Source organism: Mirounga leonina, unplaced genomic scaffold, assembly GCF_011800145.1.
Source record: "Mirounga leonina isolate KUSES-001 unplaced genomic scaffold, KU_Mleo_1.0 Mir_125, whole genome shotgun sequence".
NCBI classification, from domain to species: Eukaryota; Metazoa; Chordata; class Mammalia; order Carnivora; family Phocidae; genus Mirounga; species Mirounga leonina.
This window is the reverse complement of record NW_023270305.1, coordinates 12243351-12261257: the sequence shown is the minus strand read 5'-3', so window position 1 is coordinate 12261257 and position 17907 is coordinate 12243351. Positions and strand designations below refer to the sequence as shown.

Here is a 17907-nt window from a genome sequence, read left to right as displayed (position 1 = left end):
TTGTTGTTTAAGCCTACGAAGTCTGTGGTATTCTGTTCTGGCAACCTAAGCAGACTAATACAGAACCCCAGGAATCTGCAGACCTTATTTTGAGAATTTTTGCTCTAGATATATACTTACTATCTCTTTCTCTGTTCTTAAGGAAGAGGGCAAAGGTGTGTTCAAAGGAAAAGATGGCCATCCAGAGCATGGGAAGGGAAAATAAGATGACATCCAGGAATACTAAAGAACACAAATTTCCCAATATACATGGAAAAAATTATAAAGTGCAATAGATAATCCATATAAGCTGGGCTGTCCCACCAACCTACACCTAGATTTCAAAATCCCATGTTACTTAGACTCTGAAATTTAAGCCTCCTATATCCTTCTTATTATATCACTTCTCTGAATTGTCACCTCTAACTCCTTTTAACGCTTTGAACCCTTATCACTTATTTGACCTTACAGAATTTGGTTAGGGAGATTTGAGGTGAACCTTCTGTCCATCCTAAAGTCAGTATTCTCTTTGAGCTTTCATACACATCATAAGAAACTACACTCTCCTAGTTGTCTTCAGCTTCTCAATTATCTTTCCAATGTCTGGTAAATGTGCTCAGTCTAGCCCTCTTTTCTTCAATGCCCATGTAAACGCACAGGAACACACACACACACACGTACATTCTGTTTCCTTAGATAAGTACTAGTGTTCTTCTATGCTCAATTTAATTTAAAAATCTATCGAGTATCTTATATACATTTCAATACTTGAATAACTTCAATACTGGGAAACATGGGCATAAAGCTAGTTATAAATTGAGAAACCATAAAGAAAACATGGTAATTTTGACCAAAAAACAATGAAAAATTCCTAACAATGAAAACAATTTCATAATCCCACAAGTGACTAAGTTAATCCCAGAAAAATGGGCAAAGAATTAAAAAAGTAATGCACATTAGATGATATATAATTGGACAATAAAAATAAGAATACATCCAACCTAATTTTTTTTTTTTAAAGATTTTATTTATTTGACAGAGAGAGATACAGCGAGAGAGGGAACACAAGCAGCCAGAGTGGGAGAGGGAGAAGCAGGCTTCCCGCGGAGCAGGGAGCCCGATGCGGGGCTCGATCCCAGGACCCTGGGACCATGACCTGAGCTGAAGGCAGACGCTTAACGACTGAGCCACCCAGGCGCCCCCATCCAACCTAATTAATAACTGTTTGGATTAAATTAAAATTAAGGAAAAGTAATTTCTCATCTACTAGGCTGGTAAAGCTAAAAGAATGACAAAATCCGGCATTAGTGAGGGTCTAGGGAATTATGCAATGTCCCACATCATTGTTAGGAATGTAAATGGAGGGGGGCCTGGGTGGCTCAGTCAGTTAAGTGTCTGCCTTCAATTCAGGTCATGGTCCCAGAGTCCTGGGATCGAGCCCCGCGTCAGGCTCCCTGTTCAGCGAGGAGCCTGCGTCTCTCTCTCCGCCCCCACTCATTCTCTCTCTCTCAAATAAATAAATAATATATTTTTTTAAAAAAAAAAGGTATGTAAATTGGTACTGCCTTTCTGGAGTTACCAAAATAATTAAAATGTACATAAAAAGCAATCCACCTTCAAAGAATCTGTCCTCATCATATAATCAAAAGTGCATTAATTGTAGGGCAGCCGCTCTCAACTGGGACCTTTAATTCCCTCCAGGGGCATTTTTGCTTGTCACAACTTGGAGTATGGGAATGCTACTTGTATCTAGTGGGTAGAGGCCAGAGATGCTTCTGAAAATCCTATGATGTACAGGTCAGCCCCCACAACAAAGAATTATATGACCCACAATGCCAATCGTGCTGAGGCTTAGAAAGGCTGGTTTCAGAAACTTTTGCCATTGCAGCTACCCTTCCTCCTCCCCAGAAGGGAAGAAAATTCTTATTTTCGTCAAACTCTAGTACACTAACTAGCTATGTAACTGGCAGGTGTGGACAATGTGCACTAAGAGGTCCAACTGCTATATGGCTCTCCTTCTCCTACATTCATCATCCATTTTGCTAGATAGGTAAATTAATTCAGCCTGACTTCCTAGAAGTGGCTGAGCATCTTCCTCTCAATAGTTAATGGGTCAAAATACATGGGGACTAGAGGTATCACGAGTACTACCATGTGCCTATCATGCTACAAACAGAACTTGATAGTCAGCTAACAGAGTAAGGTCAAACATTAGGTTTGGGGAAATGAGACAAAGTTGTGTATTAATTCCTAACGGAGCTTCCTAGGATACAGGAATACAGAGATCTGTAACAAATTGGACCCATGGGGAATGCAAATTCATGAGCTCTGCTTAGAAACTTGCCTGAACATATACCAAAAAATAAAATCTGAATCTACAGACAGGACCCATGTTCAGGGGTGTGGTGGTTAAAGTACTCTAAGGGAAAACAGAAAAATAAAGAGATTTTAAATATACCAGATATATATTTAGGGGACAAAGGAAACCTCAGGAAAGATGAGAAATGAAGTACCATTGTTGCAATTTTCTAGATGTTTCAAATGTCATATTCTAGGCAAGGGGTCAATGGATAAGTAACCTCTCTGGGGCCCCATGATTATGGGAGTCACAGCCACAACCCCCTTCCGCCTAATGAGGGAAGTGCAGTGGATAAAAGAGAGAGATGTAAGGAAAATTTCTAGCTTAGTTAACCAGATGAAAGATGGTATCAGGAATTCAAAATAGAATTGCTTTTCAAATATCCTGTTACCATCTCTTCCCACCTACCAGAGAGATATTTTCCCTAATTAGCCTAAATTTCATCACATACATCTAACTCATATAGATATGCCTGGAAAGGTCTTGCATATATTAAATTTTTAGATCAAATCTCATTCTTTATATGCAAAGCTAAAATATTTCATTCAATGAAATCCTAGTGTGAACCATTCTTTTATTTTTTTAAAGATGTATTTATTTGAGAGAGAGAATTCAAGTGGAGGGGAGAGGGGACAGAGAGAGAGGGAGAGAGAGAAACTATAAGCAGACTCCCTGCTGAGCATACAGCTCAATCTCAGGACCCTGAGATCACGATCTGAGCTGAAATCGAGTCTGAAGCTCAACTGACTGAACCACCCAGGCACCCCTGAATCATTCTTTTAAAAATTAATCGCACCTAAACATCTCTTTTGTAGAAAATCAAATTTTTACATATGGCACAGGGAATATATAAAACATTTTAAAAATACACACAGGGGTACATAGATGGCTCAGTTAGTTAAGCATTTGACTCTTGGTTTTGGCTCAGGTCATGATCTCATGGGTCGTAAAATAGATCCCCACATGCACTCCCCACTCAGCACAGGGTCTGCCTGAAGATTCTCTCCCTCTGCCCCTTCCCCCATGTGTGCACCCATGCTCCTTCTCTCTCAAATAAATAAATCTTTAAAACAAACACACACAAAAATAAGAATTAAATTTGCCCATATTGTTTTCCATATTCCCAGACAGACTCATAAACTTGAATGGTTAATAACTTTATCATGACAGTTGTTGTACATGCTAAACACACCAAACTATATAAAACTTGGCAAAAGCCATGAAAATAGAAATCCCAATTTAATGCCAGTTTATTATAGCAAGATGAACAGAATCTCCCCAGAGACATGCTTTTCTTAAGTCTCAGTTTAGGCTACCTTTGATCTTGGTGGGAAGGAATTTAAAGAATTTTATAGAAAGGATAAGAATTTTACCTGGAAAAACTGTAAAGAATCTGTAGACCAGGTATGAGGAAGACTGAAGAGTCTGCAGAGGCTGAGAAGGCTGTTTGGAGGAGAGAAGGTCAAGAAGAGGCAGAAAGGTGGCAGCTTACTAAGGAATAGGAAAAGTCTGAGAATGAACAAAGATATTTAAAGGCAGCTTACAGGAAGTAAGTCTTGCTGGATGATACAGAATGTAAACTACTCGCTTCATTCCTACAAAATCTTTCAGGAATAGTCTACAGTATTCATTACCAAAAATATAACTTTGGCATTATATTTTTATGGTTTGTTTGTTTGCTGTTGCTGTTTTTGCTTGTCTTCTTGTATGCAAGAAATCCTGAAGAGAGCTTCAAGGACAGAGAATGGTAGTCTAAGGGTCAAGACCAATTTTCCTCCATCCACACAAATGACATTACAAAAATATACAGGTGGTTAAACTGAGGTACAGAGTAGTCTATTTCTCACTGAAAAATAACATATTTCTCCAAGTCAACTAACCAGTTAGCAAACTGGTTAATATGAGGTCATAAGAAGCCGAAGTTTATGGGTCTGGATCCCCATGACCCACAAACTATTCTATTCTACACTCACATGCTATATGCCTAATCTTTGGTATATTTCCTTTCAAATTAAAGTAGCTGGATGGTCAGTGAAGGGTAGACAAGAGAATGAAAAGATGAATGAAAAGTCATCACTTATCACTGGCAAATTTAAAGTGCATGTCCCACTGATGCTGAATCTAAGGTCATACCATTTTGCGGAAAAAGGTCAAAGAACCATCAACAGTTTGCAAAATTATTCTATTTCAGTCTTACATAAGTTTTTTCAAGAAGGTTCACCATGTAATTTTAAGTCTAAAACAAACCCAAGTAAATACTTTCCAAGAATAAATTAAGGACTACATTCATAAAAGAATTACTGCTTAAGATGCAATTATCTCATTTTAATGATGCTTAAATCAAAGCAATTAAACAACTTAACAGGGGAAAAGTGTCTATGATGGGTCCTGTTTATTGTTGACCACAGTTAAGAAATTAAAAAAAAAAAAAGAAAAGAAAAAAACCCAACACATTTTGTTTAAATTCCTCTCATGTTTAAATCTAACAAAAGCAATAATGATAACATAATATGTAACATCAAATTCTTAATCATAATTGAAAAGACAGTACAAAATGTCTACTCTTTCCTATTTAACCATCTGGAACATGTTACAAACTCCCTGAAAGCAAGAAAAATCTGCAAGTATAATTACACTCTGGGACTATTAGCATGACATGCTTCAATAAATACTCCTAATAGGATCTGCTGATATAATAATTGGCACTAAAACTGATGGATTTTCATTATTTGGCTATTTGTTCTTACTAACTAAATACTCAAGAAAACCAGTAAATTGTCCCTTGAATAGAAACAAACAAATACCCAGCAAGGGCAAAATGTGATGGGTTGCAGAGGTAGAACAAAGGGACAAAGAGCAAAGATTTGGAAATGCCTGAGTTCAATTTATATTTTCTCTCTCCCTTTCTTCCTCCCGTCCCCATCCCCCCAAACCTAGCATAGCTATCTGGTCAAAAGTGACTTTGTTAGGGTTAGGAGAAAATGTTATATTAAGTCTTGAGCTGGCCAAATTCCAGTTGGCTGCAGGTCTTCAGACCAAATTTTAACAAGGGAAAATATTCAAATGTATTCTACTCTTGTTGGTTTTGGAGATTTAACACTTAACTACTTAAACTGGAGGGCTAAGCAAGGGAAGAACTCAACTAGCTAAGATTTTTAGGAAGACAGCTCTGGTAGCTGAGCAATGGAGGCAGAAGGGGTGCTGTGGCAGTCTAATTCCAATATGATGAGTAGCTGGACTGATGCAGCAATTGAGGTGAATGAACATTGGACTAAATCAACAAGAGCTGGGGGTGGAAAAGAGAGGTCAAATTGGGGGTGGAAAAGAGAGGTCAAATTGTCCACATGTCTGAATTACAAACATAGTTCAAGTTTACTCTTCAAATCCAGAAAATACAGGTAAATAAAAAGAATAAAATATAAAATTCACCCATAAATGTTCCACACAGAATTAATTAATGCAAACACCTATATATTTACTCTTCTATAAACACAGATACATATACGGTTTTATTTTAATGATTATGGATTCACAGCACACATATTGTTTAAAAGCATTTTTTTCACTAAATTTATGTACCTATAACTTCTCATGTCATTAAGTATTCTACATAATTTCTATTGTCTGTGAAATATTTCTCCCACTCCCCCTGCTTGTGTTCCCTCTCTCGCTGTGTCAAAAAAAAAAAAAAAGTACTAAAGGGTGCCTGGCTGGCTCAGTCGGTAGAGCATGCGACTCTTGATCTCAGCTCAGGGTCATGAGTTCAAGCCCCACAATGGGCAGGGAACCTACTTAAAAAAATAAATCAATACATGGATAAAATCTTAAAAAAAAACAAAAAACAAAAAACAATGTTATGATAAGGCATCTTTCTGGCTAAAATTTTGTTTATATTCAGAATTATATTCTCTGAATAAGCTCCTACAAACACCGTTTCCTGGCACAGGAGACTGGATATATATATTAATGCCATTTAGCCAAGAATGAGTTTACAGGAGATAACAGATGTCTGAGGGAGAGGCTAATGAATTCAGTTATGTCCACATTAATTATGAATATGACATACAAGCAGATAAATCCAGATGACTTCCAAACAAGCGGTATATAAAGGTTCTGGAATCTCTGACATATTGATGATAGTGGAGTACATGAGATGACCAAGGAAAACTAGAGAGAGGAGAATGAATTACTATGGAAACACTCCAATATTTGGGGGCAGGGCAGCAGTTAAAGCTGAAAGATCAAGTGGGGGGAAAAAAAAGAGAAAATGAATAAAGGTAAGAGGAAAACCAGCAGAAGTTGAAGGTAGAGAGATCATAACGTCCAGTTTCAAGAATTATTTTCAACCTGCGAAAAGAATCACAATCCCTTAAACATAACAAACTCTTCAAAAAGTGCCCAGAGGTAGTCAAGAGTCCTTTCTAAAATAAACCCCAATGAGACACAAATGCTCCAAAGATACCAGGAATTCAATATATCCCAATACTACCATAAGCACTGAACCTACACGCTTTTATGCTCAATGTGTCTATCCCCTTCTCCCAACTTAAAGCCATAAAGGTCCAAGTAAGGAAAAATTCTACATAAATTTATGGTATAGCATTATAAAGGGTTTTCTGGGGGGTGGGGGTGGCCTAAAATTGTCTTTCTCCCTTCAAGATTTTGGCTACTCCTAGTATACTAAGATTTATTATCACAGGAAACATGTTTACAATTTCAACCTCATTTTATAAGCTTTCCAAAATATCTTTTCCAGAATTAATTTTTACAAACTTGATTTCATTTTCCCCTTCCTCTTTCTACCCTCTGCTTAACCCTGAGGGATTAAGAGCTTTAGTCCCCCAACAACTGGGTTCTAATATTTCCAAATGCCCATACCAATTGCTCCACTTTCCCCAGCTCGTCAGGGACTACTCTTGCAAAACACCACAGTCTTTGGTGGGCCTCATATGGATATACAATGAGTTGTAGATCAAAGTATACTCTTACATTCAAGTCACATTCATCTGGCTGCCAGAACACACAGAGATACTGCTTGCCCTGGAGTTATTTTTAAAAACCCACTTCGTTCATTATTCCTATAATCACTGATTTCATTTTATCCATTACAACTTCCCATTTCAATAGCCTCTTTTCTTCCAGTCCCACATTCCTCCCCTTCTAATTCTTTATTCATTCTCTTTTTCATATCCCAGTTTTGCCAAAGGAGTGGTCTTTCCCTTGCATATTTTTAGTGTGTTACTTTATTGGGAAGGGGCACTAGAAAAAGATGGAAAGAAATCTCAACTCCTATACATACAATTTTATTGATCAATATGAAATCCATATCAGAGCAATGTACTAAACCAAATTAAAACTATGAACTATAAATGAGCCACTGAAACAAATATTTTCTCATCGCATGTGAATAAGGATGAGAGAAAAGGAAACGTGTAAACAGTACATGGTGATATTCACCCCAACTTACAAATCATCATTCCATCCTCTGAAGATCATTGTTTCTCCCTCTCTCTCCTCCTCAGAAGCATAGCTTCATGTGACACTAGTATTGAATAATAAGCGCGTAGGCCATGTGGATACAATACCTCAGGAAAGTGCTCTTTAATAGAAATTTCATTATTTTATTTTACTTTTAAAAACTACTTTAGTAAAGCCTAGACCTAAAAGTAGGCTCTTAATATGTCAACACTGACCTGATAAAAGCATACTTTCTTAGCATCTCTGATATTTTCATTAATGTGGAGGATACCTATTTTGTTAGTGAATGGGACACCTTTTGTGCAATGACAAATTTCTACCAGCCTTTGTTTTGCCTCCTATCTGGATTTATGATTCTAATCCCCCACATCATCATTCTCCTTCTGGGAAGCCATTCTTCGTCCACTATGGTTTGGCTGAGTATCCCTCCTATGTGTCCCCATGACACCCTATGTTTACCACACTGCAGAAGCTAGCAAAGTATTTGCCTACGTATCTGTCTGGATCCCTGCAAGACAGTTAACTCCTTGAGAGCAGGAAGGCTATGTCTTACTCACTGCTGTATCTCCAGAGTCTAGGGCAGTGCTTGGCACCAACCATATTCCCAATAGAAAGAAACAGCGTGGCCCCCACCAGCACCATCAACCAGTACCATCAACTGATCTGCTCCTAGACTAAGGCTTATTATAATTTCCCATATGTAAGTCAACATAGTTTTCTTAGGGGAATACCATAAATCCTGATACTAACCTTCCACTTTGCGTGTGGTTAAGCAACACATTACAGGTTCTATTTATTTCTTCAGAATCTCTATGAAGTAAAAAGAACTATCCTCTTTTACCAGTAAGAAAAGTAAAAGCTCAGAAAAGATAAACTGCTTTCTCATAGCTATACAGTAAGCAACTGAGGAAAGATTCATGCCTATCTTACTGTAAATCAAAGCTGTTTCTACTGTACTATTCTGCTTCCCCAAACCTATACTGAAGCGACATGAATATATAATAATTCAAATATATTTTTCTTTCTATATTCTGCAATGTTCGATTCCCTCTGGGAATCAATAAAATATTAAGTATCTGGAAGACTATAAGGATTGTGGGTTAAACTTAGATGCTCTGGAATTACATTAACTATCTGGATTCAGTTATTAATTGTGCTAGCTGCTAGCTACGTAGTATTGCATAAGTTATTTAATTTCTCTGTGCTTCGATTTCTCATTTATAAAATGGGAATAGGAGTAGCAGCTATAGCGCTGCTGTAAGGAACAGATTACAATATATGCGAAGGATTTAGAATAGAGCCCAGCATGTAATACTACTACTAACAGCCAGGATTACTGCATGCCTACTATGTATGTTAACTTATCTTCAGTAAATATTAGCTGTGAATGTTTAATTATTTAAGTTTACACAACGAAGTTAACTTTTTCTATGTCAGTGGTTCTCAAACCTTATAGTGCATCCAAATTATCTAAGATGTTTTTAAAAATACCCACAGGACCTGCATTCTGCAGATTCTAGTCTGTGGGTCTGGACTGGTTTCTAGAAACTATTCTTTTGAAAAATTTCCAATAGGATTTCCATTCTCTGAAATATACTAGAGGTCTTAAGACATTTCTGCTATATAGCATCTGAAACTGCTCAATAAAATATAAAAAGTACCCTTTTCAATGCGGGACACCCCATAAAGAATGCAAGGGAAAACCACTAACATTAAGAATGGAAACAAATCAAGAAAAAAGACAGAAAAGCAAGCAATCTGGCAAAGCTGCCAGATAATCCAGGGGGCATAAACTAGGAGTGAGAGAGATAAAGGAAAAAGGCTCAGAGACCATCAGACAAAGTTGGGGCCCAAAAGGACAATAACCCAGGAAAAGGATGAATTCAAACATCAAAAACACCTCAAAGGCAAACATCAAGGAAGATTTACCTCTTCGCTTTAGCAAACACATCATGAGAATTTGATGCCTGAATCATCTACACGATGTGGATGTTCCTAAAAACCAAGAGTAAGAATTTTAAGTTAAAAATCCAGGTTCATAGACTAAGCCCCCCAATTCCAAGCACATAGTAGAAGGAAATAAAATCCTCTCTAGAAGAATGTATCCTAAACCCAAACCAAAAAGAGTTTTCATAATTACATAGGATTCCAAAGAAAAGGAGTTCAGAACTCAAAAAGAAAATCACAAAACACACAAGTAAATAAGGCACTATTACAAAATATCAGTAAAAATCTAAAAATTTTGTTGTAAAAATTTCCTGCAAATTCAGATATTAGAATTATCAAATATAGAATATTAAATATGTTTAATACATAAGAGAAAAGCAAATAGAGGGGTGCCTGGGTGGCTCAATCAGTTAAGCATCTGCCTCCAGCTCAGGTCATGATCTTGGGGTCCTGGGATCGAGCCCCGTGTTGGGCTCCCTGCTCAGCGGGGAGTCTGCTGCCTCTCCTCTGTGTGCGCACTCTCTCTCTCAAATAATAAAATAAAAATCTTAAAAAAAAAAAAAAAAAGCAAATACAAAACACTAGTAAGGTCCAAGAGGGTATAAAAAAATGAACAGACAAATGTGAAAGAGCCAAACAGAAGTGCTAGAACTGAAAAACACAGCAAGTAAAACCACAATGAAAGAGTTAACTAGAAACTAAAACAAAGTGAAGAGTGAGACAGCTATGACAAATTTACAGCAGCCTACACGGTCACTAGAAGGGAAGTGTGAAGGAGAGGTTAAGAAACATGGAGGAGCGGGGCGCCCGGGTGGCTCAGTCACTGGGTGTCTGCCTTCGGCTCAGGTCATGATCCCAGGGTCCTGGGATCAAGCCCTGGGCTCCCTGCTCTGCGGGAGGCCTGCTTCTCCCTCTCTCTCTCCCCCTGCTTGTGTTCCCTCTCTCACTGTGCCTCTCTCTGTGAAATAAATAAATAAAATCTTAAAAAAAAAAAAAAAAGAAACATGGAGGAGAGAATGGAATAATCACCACCACCAGAAGGACTATATTCTCTGATCATAATACAATGAAAGAAAAGTCATAAAGAAACTAAACACAAAACTGCCAAGCACTTGGAAATTTAAAACTTCATCTCTAAATAACTCACAATTCAAGAAATAATAACAGAAAAAAATTTATCTTTTAACAGAAAAAAACTGTAAAACTAAGAATGAAGTAATAATGAAAATACTACACTTCAAAACTATAAAATGCAGCAAAAGCAACACTCAGAGGAGAATGTATTTCCATAAATACTTTTATTAGGAAAGAAGAATGGCTGAAATTTAATGGGGTAAATGTCTAACTAAAAAGTTATTTCAGGGGCGCCGGGGTGGCTCAGTCGCTAAGCATCTGCCTTCGGCTCAGGTCATGATCCCAGGGTCCTGGGATCGAGCCCCACGTCAGGCTCCCTGCTCAGCAGGAAGTCTGCTTCTCCCTCTCCCACTTCCCCTGTTTGTGTTCCCTCTCTCGCTGTGTCTCTATCAAATAAATAAATAAAATCTTTAAAAAAAAAAAGTTATTTTAAAAAATAACCTCACCTTAAAAAAATAAAAAGAAATATAAAAGCATAAATCAATGAAATGGAAAACAAACACAATAAAGAGAATGATAAAGCCAAAAGTTGGTTCTTTGAAATCAGTAACAAAATACCCTTGATGAGGTCAAGAAAAAAAGATACAAGTTAATTATTAAAAATGAATGGAGAACCTAACTATAAATAAAGCAAAGGGTAGGATCTGCTGGGATATTATGAAACAAACAGGGTGTTATGAAAACCCTTCCACGAATAGATTTGAAAACTTAAATGAAATAGGTAAATTCTTAAAACAAAACCCATTAAAACTAACCTAGGACACACTGATAGAAACGTATGACGAACAAATAAGTAAAGAGAAGAATTCCAAAAAATATATGGAACTACCCCTCCCTCTAGGAGGTGGAGCTTAATTTCTAGAGTGGCTTAGGAACTCGTTACCAAATAATTAAGTAGGGAAAGAGAAGAGTAATGACTTCACACTGGAAAAACCTGGCAACACTACCTCAGCCATGTGAGGAAGGTTAATTTACCATCATCAGTGACGTGGTGGATATCATATACCCCCTAAAATGATGTGATGAGAATGGCACTTCCCCTCTGTGGGATTCTTCTCATAACCTCAGTTTGATCATGAGAAAAACATGAGACAAACCCAGATAGGGAGATATCCTATAGCACAGCTGGTAAGCACACCTCAAGAGTCAAGGTCATAAAAACAAGGAAAAACTAAGAAAGTGTCACAGACTAGAGGACATTGGAGAGACATGACCACCAAATACAACACAATGCTCTTGAGTTGGAACCCAGACAGAAAGAGGATATTATTGAAAAAACTACTCAAATCCAAATAAAGTCTGAAGTTTAATTAGTCAATGTCCTGTCTTAGTTTTAACATATGTATCATGGTAATGGAAGATGTTAAGAATGGGGTGGGGTGGTTGAAGGGCATACTAGAACTCAATATATTATTTTGTAACTTTTCTATAAATCTAAAGTTATTCAAAAGAAGTTTTCCTTACTTAAAAAAAAAAAAAGACTAACCCAGGAAGATATGGAAAGACTTAATAATCCTACTGCTGTCAAGGAAACTAAATCAATAGTTTAAAAATCATCTCCCAGGGCGCCTGGGTGGCTCAGTTGGTTAAGCGACTGCCTTCGGCTCAGGTCATGATCCTGGAGTCCCGGGATCGAGTCCCGCGTCGGGCTCCCTGCTCGGCAGGGAGTCTGTTTCTCCCTCTGACCCTCCTCCCTCTCATGCTCTCTGTCTCTCATTCTCTCTCTCTCAAATAAATAAATAAAATCTTTAAAAAAATAAATAAATAAAAATAAAAATCACCTCCCAAACCATGAGTCAATTAGCTTTGTTTAAAAGTACAGGATTTGATTTGGGGTGCCTGGGTGGCTCAGTCGGTTAAGCGTCTGCCTTCAGCTCAGGTCACGATCCCAGAGTCCTGGGATCGAGCCCCACGTCGCGTCCGGCTCTCTGCTTGGTGGGGAGCCTGCTTCTCTTTCTCCCTGTGCCTGCCTCTCTGCCAACTTGTGCTCTCTCTCTGTCAAATAAATAAAATCTTAAAAAAAAAATAAAAGTACAGGCTTTGAGGACTGAGTAACCAAACTACTTAGCATTAATTCCATACACAGATTTTCTTTTGTGTCTTGATATAAGACTGCTTGCTCTTAAAGGTATATTGTATGGCATTATAGAAAATAAGAAAATATAGACAAGCAAATGAAAAAAAAAGAAAACTCAATCATAACAATTAAAAAAAAAAATCTTCTCACAAGGCAGTTGAGTTTTACCAAAAAGTGTGTCAGAAAGAGGAAATATTCCCCAATTCATTCTATGAGGCCAGTATAACCTTAATACTAAAACCAAACAGTATTAGTAAAAGAAATATGTCAATCTTACTCTTGAACACAGGTGTGAAACTCTAAATAAAATACAGGTATCCCTCACAAAGCCTCAACACAAAAAATGAATTTATACAGCACATTTTATTAAAGGTGAGGCTGATATCCTTTGTTATCCCAATTCACCTCAATGCTTTATAAAATGTATCAAATGGGGTAAAAAATCCCGTATCTTCTTATGTCCACATTGTCACTATCCATTCCCCCCCAAAAGTCAGGACCTAACTAGTTCTGTGGTTCCCAAACTATGTTCCAAGTCATCCTGAGGTGCCACAGTGAACTCACCAGGGGTGTCAAGGGATGTTTTCAATTTGAAGGAAACAGCAATATACAACATCTGTCAAACATCACATGCATTCTTTCATGGTTTCAACATTAAATCACACTGCATTCCTTTTGATGACCTCTTTGTAAATCTGAGTTTATGGTAGTTGCTGCCATAAAAAGCAATCACCGTGTGAAAATCAACCTGGAACAGGAAATGAGCGTGGCAGTGCCCAGTCTGATTCCAAGATTTCAGAAGTTATGCAATACTTTCAGATGCACACATCCCATTAGGAAGTACAGTTGACTCTTCAATAACATGGGTTTGAACTGTGCTGGGCCACTTTCATTGGATTTTTTTTAATAAATACTGTACAATATTATATTTTCTTTTTCTTATAATTTTAATAACATTTCCTTTTCTCTAGCTTACTTTATTGTAAAAACAAAACTATGTGTTAATCGACCGTTTATATTATCAGTAAGGCTTCCAGTCAAGAGTAGGCTATTAGTAGTTAAGTTTGGGGGATGTTTGATTGTGCAGAGGATCAGTGCTCGTAGTCCCTGCATTGTTCAAGGTCGACTATAATCGCGGTTTTTTAAAAATAAAATGAAAATATAACTTTTTCTTTGAATTCATGTACGTATTTTTCAAAAAGCTACTAAGCTGTTAGGACATATATATGAAGTTGTTTGAACCTAATTGCGTAATAAATGTAGCTGTTAGGTATTTCCTTGGTGTAAGGGCACCGTGAACTGGGGAAGTTTGGGAATTTCTGAAATAGTCATTTAACAGAGCATCCCTTACTATCCAAACCTAAGAATCTAAAAAAATGTTATTACTGAAATTGTTATTACCTCTATTCCACCTATACAGGCATATACTTGGTTAGCAAATTGAATGCACTGATGAACAAAAGATTTATCCATATGAGTTTATGCTAGGAATACAAGTATGGTTTAACATTACAAAGATATAAATATTATTCACAAAATTAACAGATCAAAGGAGAAAACTCAAATGATCATTTCCATAGCAACTGGTAAAACATTTGATGAAATTCAACATTACTGATAACAAGGATTTTAGAAAAATCCTAAAGAGGACATCCTTACATTACAAAGGGTATCTACAGAACACAGAAAGTACTGTAGATAACTGTGAAATATTTGAAGCATTCACTTCAAAATCAGAAACAAGACAGGGACAGTCACTGACCACCACCTCTATTCCACCTATACAGGCATACATAACAGGGGGAGGGAAAGATGAAACAACTGGTATGGGAGAAACAAAACTTAGCTAAATGATGGGAAAAGAGAAACTGGAATGATCACACATGGCAGATTTCTGTGGGCCAAGCCTAAAGGAGGCATACATTACTTCTACTCTTATTCTACAGACTAGAACTCATTTAAATGGACATCCCTAATGCAAAAAAGGTGGAAAGTACAACCCAATCTGTGCCTAGGAAGAACAGGAAGTTTTTAGTGTACATCTAGCCACTCTGTGCCACAAATTAAATTGGAAAATAATTTAGCATTATCTGAAATTGAAAATGCACATACCATATGGCCCAGCAATTCTATTCCTAGGTAGAGATGCTTTTACACATGTATAACCACAAGATATGTATAAAAATACTCATCGTAGTATTGTTCATAACAGAAAAAAACAAAAACAAGTGTGTCAATCAACAATAAACAATACCATTGCATATTTACAACTAGCCATGAAAATAAATGTACAGAGCAATATAAATGAATCTTAGAAACTTAAAGGAAGATCTTAAGATGAAACATACAATATATCATTTTTTATAAAGTTCAAAAATAAATAAATAGACTATTCTGTTTAGGCATAGATATATATGCAGTAAGACTTATTTTCAAAAATTAGAAGAGGTGGGGGGAGTGCCGGGGTGGCTCAGTCGGTTAAGCGTCTGCCTTCAGCTCAGGTCATGATCCTGGAGTCCCAGGATGGAGCCCCACATCAGGCTTCCTACTCAGTGGGGAGTCTGTTTCTCCCTCACCCTCTGCTCCTCCCCCTGCTTGTGCTCTCTCTCTCTCCCACTCTAATAAAATCTTTTTAAAAAATTTTTTTGAATTACAAAAAAAACAAAAATTAAAAGAGGGCGCGTGGGTGGCTCAGTCGGTTGAGCATTGTTGAGCTCAGTGTTGTTGAGCTCAGCGAGGTAGAGCCCTGACTCAGGCTGCGCACTCAGCGGGGAATCAGCGTGAAGATTCTCTCCCTCTGCCCCTCCCCCCACTCATGCTGGCACTCTCTCCCTCTCTCTAAAATAAATAAAATCTTTTAAAAATTTTAAAAAATAACAACCACAAAATTCAGTACAGTGTTTACACTTGTGGGGAGACAGGAAGAGGGATCAGTTGAGACAGACATACAAAGGGAGTTTCCATTGTATTGGTAAAATTCCATCTCTTAGGCTGGGTATACATACTACTGCTTGGTTCATATTAACATATTTTTAATGGAGGACAACAATTTTTTATTCAATGGATTAAGGAGATTGTAGAATAGTATTTTATGGAGAATAACAATATAAATATTTCAAATAGCTCTATTTATATTCTTATTTATTAACTAAAATATATTGTTGAATACCTAGAGAACTACTATTTAAGAAAAATACTAGTTATTACATAAACATTTAAAAGAATATAACATTTATTTAAAAAAGAGTTTACCAGTTGACCATCCGATTACTTGTTCCTAGTCTTCCTCAATCACATGACCATTTAGTAAATTGTACTTAATATAACAACTGAAAGCTACATTGAAGTCTCAGTGCTCTTCCTGAATTTTAATTAGAGTGAGTATTTTCTGAAACTACAGAAGTAGTAACAAGGAACAATTAAGGTGGAGGGGAGGAGACATAATAATCCTAACCAGGTTTAAAGTACATGCGAAGAAAGGAATACTTGTATTCTGACCCTCTTGAGTGAAGGTGGGAAGAAGGTGGGACTGTTTTCCAAAGAAAATCTCCAGAGGAATCCCAATTAATAAAACTGTCACGGAAAGGAGTGGGATTAAGATGCTTAGGAGCTCTTAAATCCTTTTTCCCCAGCACTGTTAAAAATGTAGCTTCACTGACTGATTATAAATGTACAGTATTATTTTTAAAATAATATTGAGGCTACAGAATTATGGAAAGTTACCCATGTAAACTGCATTAATATTTTAAATAGTCCGTTCTCCAGTAACTTTCTAAGTGACAAGCCTCCACAATACCAGCTATTTTTTATTGCAAGACGATAATATGTACCGAAACCTTGAAGATACAGACTACTTAGAAAGAAAATCAGTTGACTTGGTGAAAACTGAGGCAAAGAATATTAACTGAGATACAGAAAATAAATGCAGTTTTATTTCAGTAATTCAAATTCTGTGCATATCATTAAAAACTGCTATAAATGCAATCCGAAGAAGAGATTTACCATGGGAAATACAGTAAGAGGCAATAAGGTTTGGAAAACAGAAATCAGAATGGGGCCTGAGAAGCACACACAGGAAGAAATACTACCATTGAAAAAGGCTCCTATCTGGAAAGAAAGCAAGAGGAGGAAGGCCAAAGCACAGGGACAATGGCAGGAATATGTGGCTCTGGACCAAGGAATATCCCCGCTGTTAGGACTATGGGCAAAGCTAAGTAATGAAAACAAAAGTATACACAGTGTGACGACAAAATAAAGAACAACAGATGGAAAATAAGAGATAATCTCAGTGTTACTTTCAAGAAGTGACCAATACTTTCATGGATTTTTTGGGACTGACAGACTAAAGAGAAGGGGAGTAAGAAAAAAGGTAAATACAACTAACTGAAGCTATAGTTTCAGGTCACCAGGGCTCTAATGTAAACAGTAGGACTAAGGCTGAGGCATATAAAAATGATTAACCACACACAATAAGCAAGTAAAAGGGCTGTGTATAAATTATAAAAAAATTGAAATTAACAAAGCTTTCTTTTAAAACACGCAGTACATTTTGGTCATAGCGAAGCCTCTACCTTGTGGGGCTTTCCACTTGTCCCATTAGCTCCACTATGTAAGATGCTCCGAATCCTGTTTTATGAGAGCTTCAATCTGACATATTTCATAAATTCTTCCCAGAAAATAGTTGTAAATACCTTCCCACTTTGAACTTCTACAGTTTTTTTTGGTCTTTGTCACAGTAGATACTAACTACACAATTGATAGAGATGATTTACCAGTAGTTTGGTATCTTCGAATATTAAATTTTATACTATAAATTTTGTGATCAAAGTATGCTGGCCTCACCCAGTAGAATAAAATTCCTTAAGGGGCACCTGGGTGGTGCAGTTGGGTAAGCGTCGGACTCTTGGTTCTGGCTCAGGTCATGACCTCAGGG

General features: G+C 37.1%; 1 protein-coding gene across 6 annotated transcripts in view; it reads right to left on the bottom strand.

Annotated features, from left to right (window-relative positions):
- Nucleotides 1-17907, bottom strand: part of NCOA1 (nuclear receptor coactivator 1) — a 179979-nt gene that overhangs the window by 116104 nt on the left and 45968 nt on the right. For 3 of the 6 annotated variants that reach the window (XM_035000690.1, XM_035000691.1, XM_035000686.1), the window contains exon 2: nt 9746-9811. The exons of 2 other annotated variants lie outside the window; for them this stretch is intronic. In XM_035000690.1, coding sequence (XP_034856581.1) covers nt 9746-9770 — 25 coding nt within the window. In that variant the 5' untranslated portion in view covers nt 9771-9811. Of the gene's footprint in view, nt 1-9745; nt 10141-17907 lie in introns of those variants that run through there. One more of the 6 variants, XM_035000688.1, reaches the window with a different exon arrangement.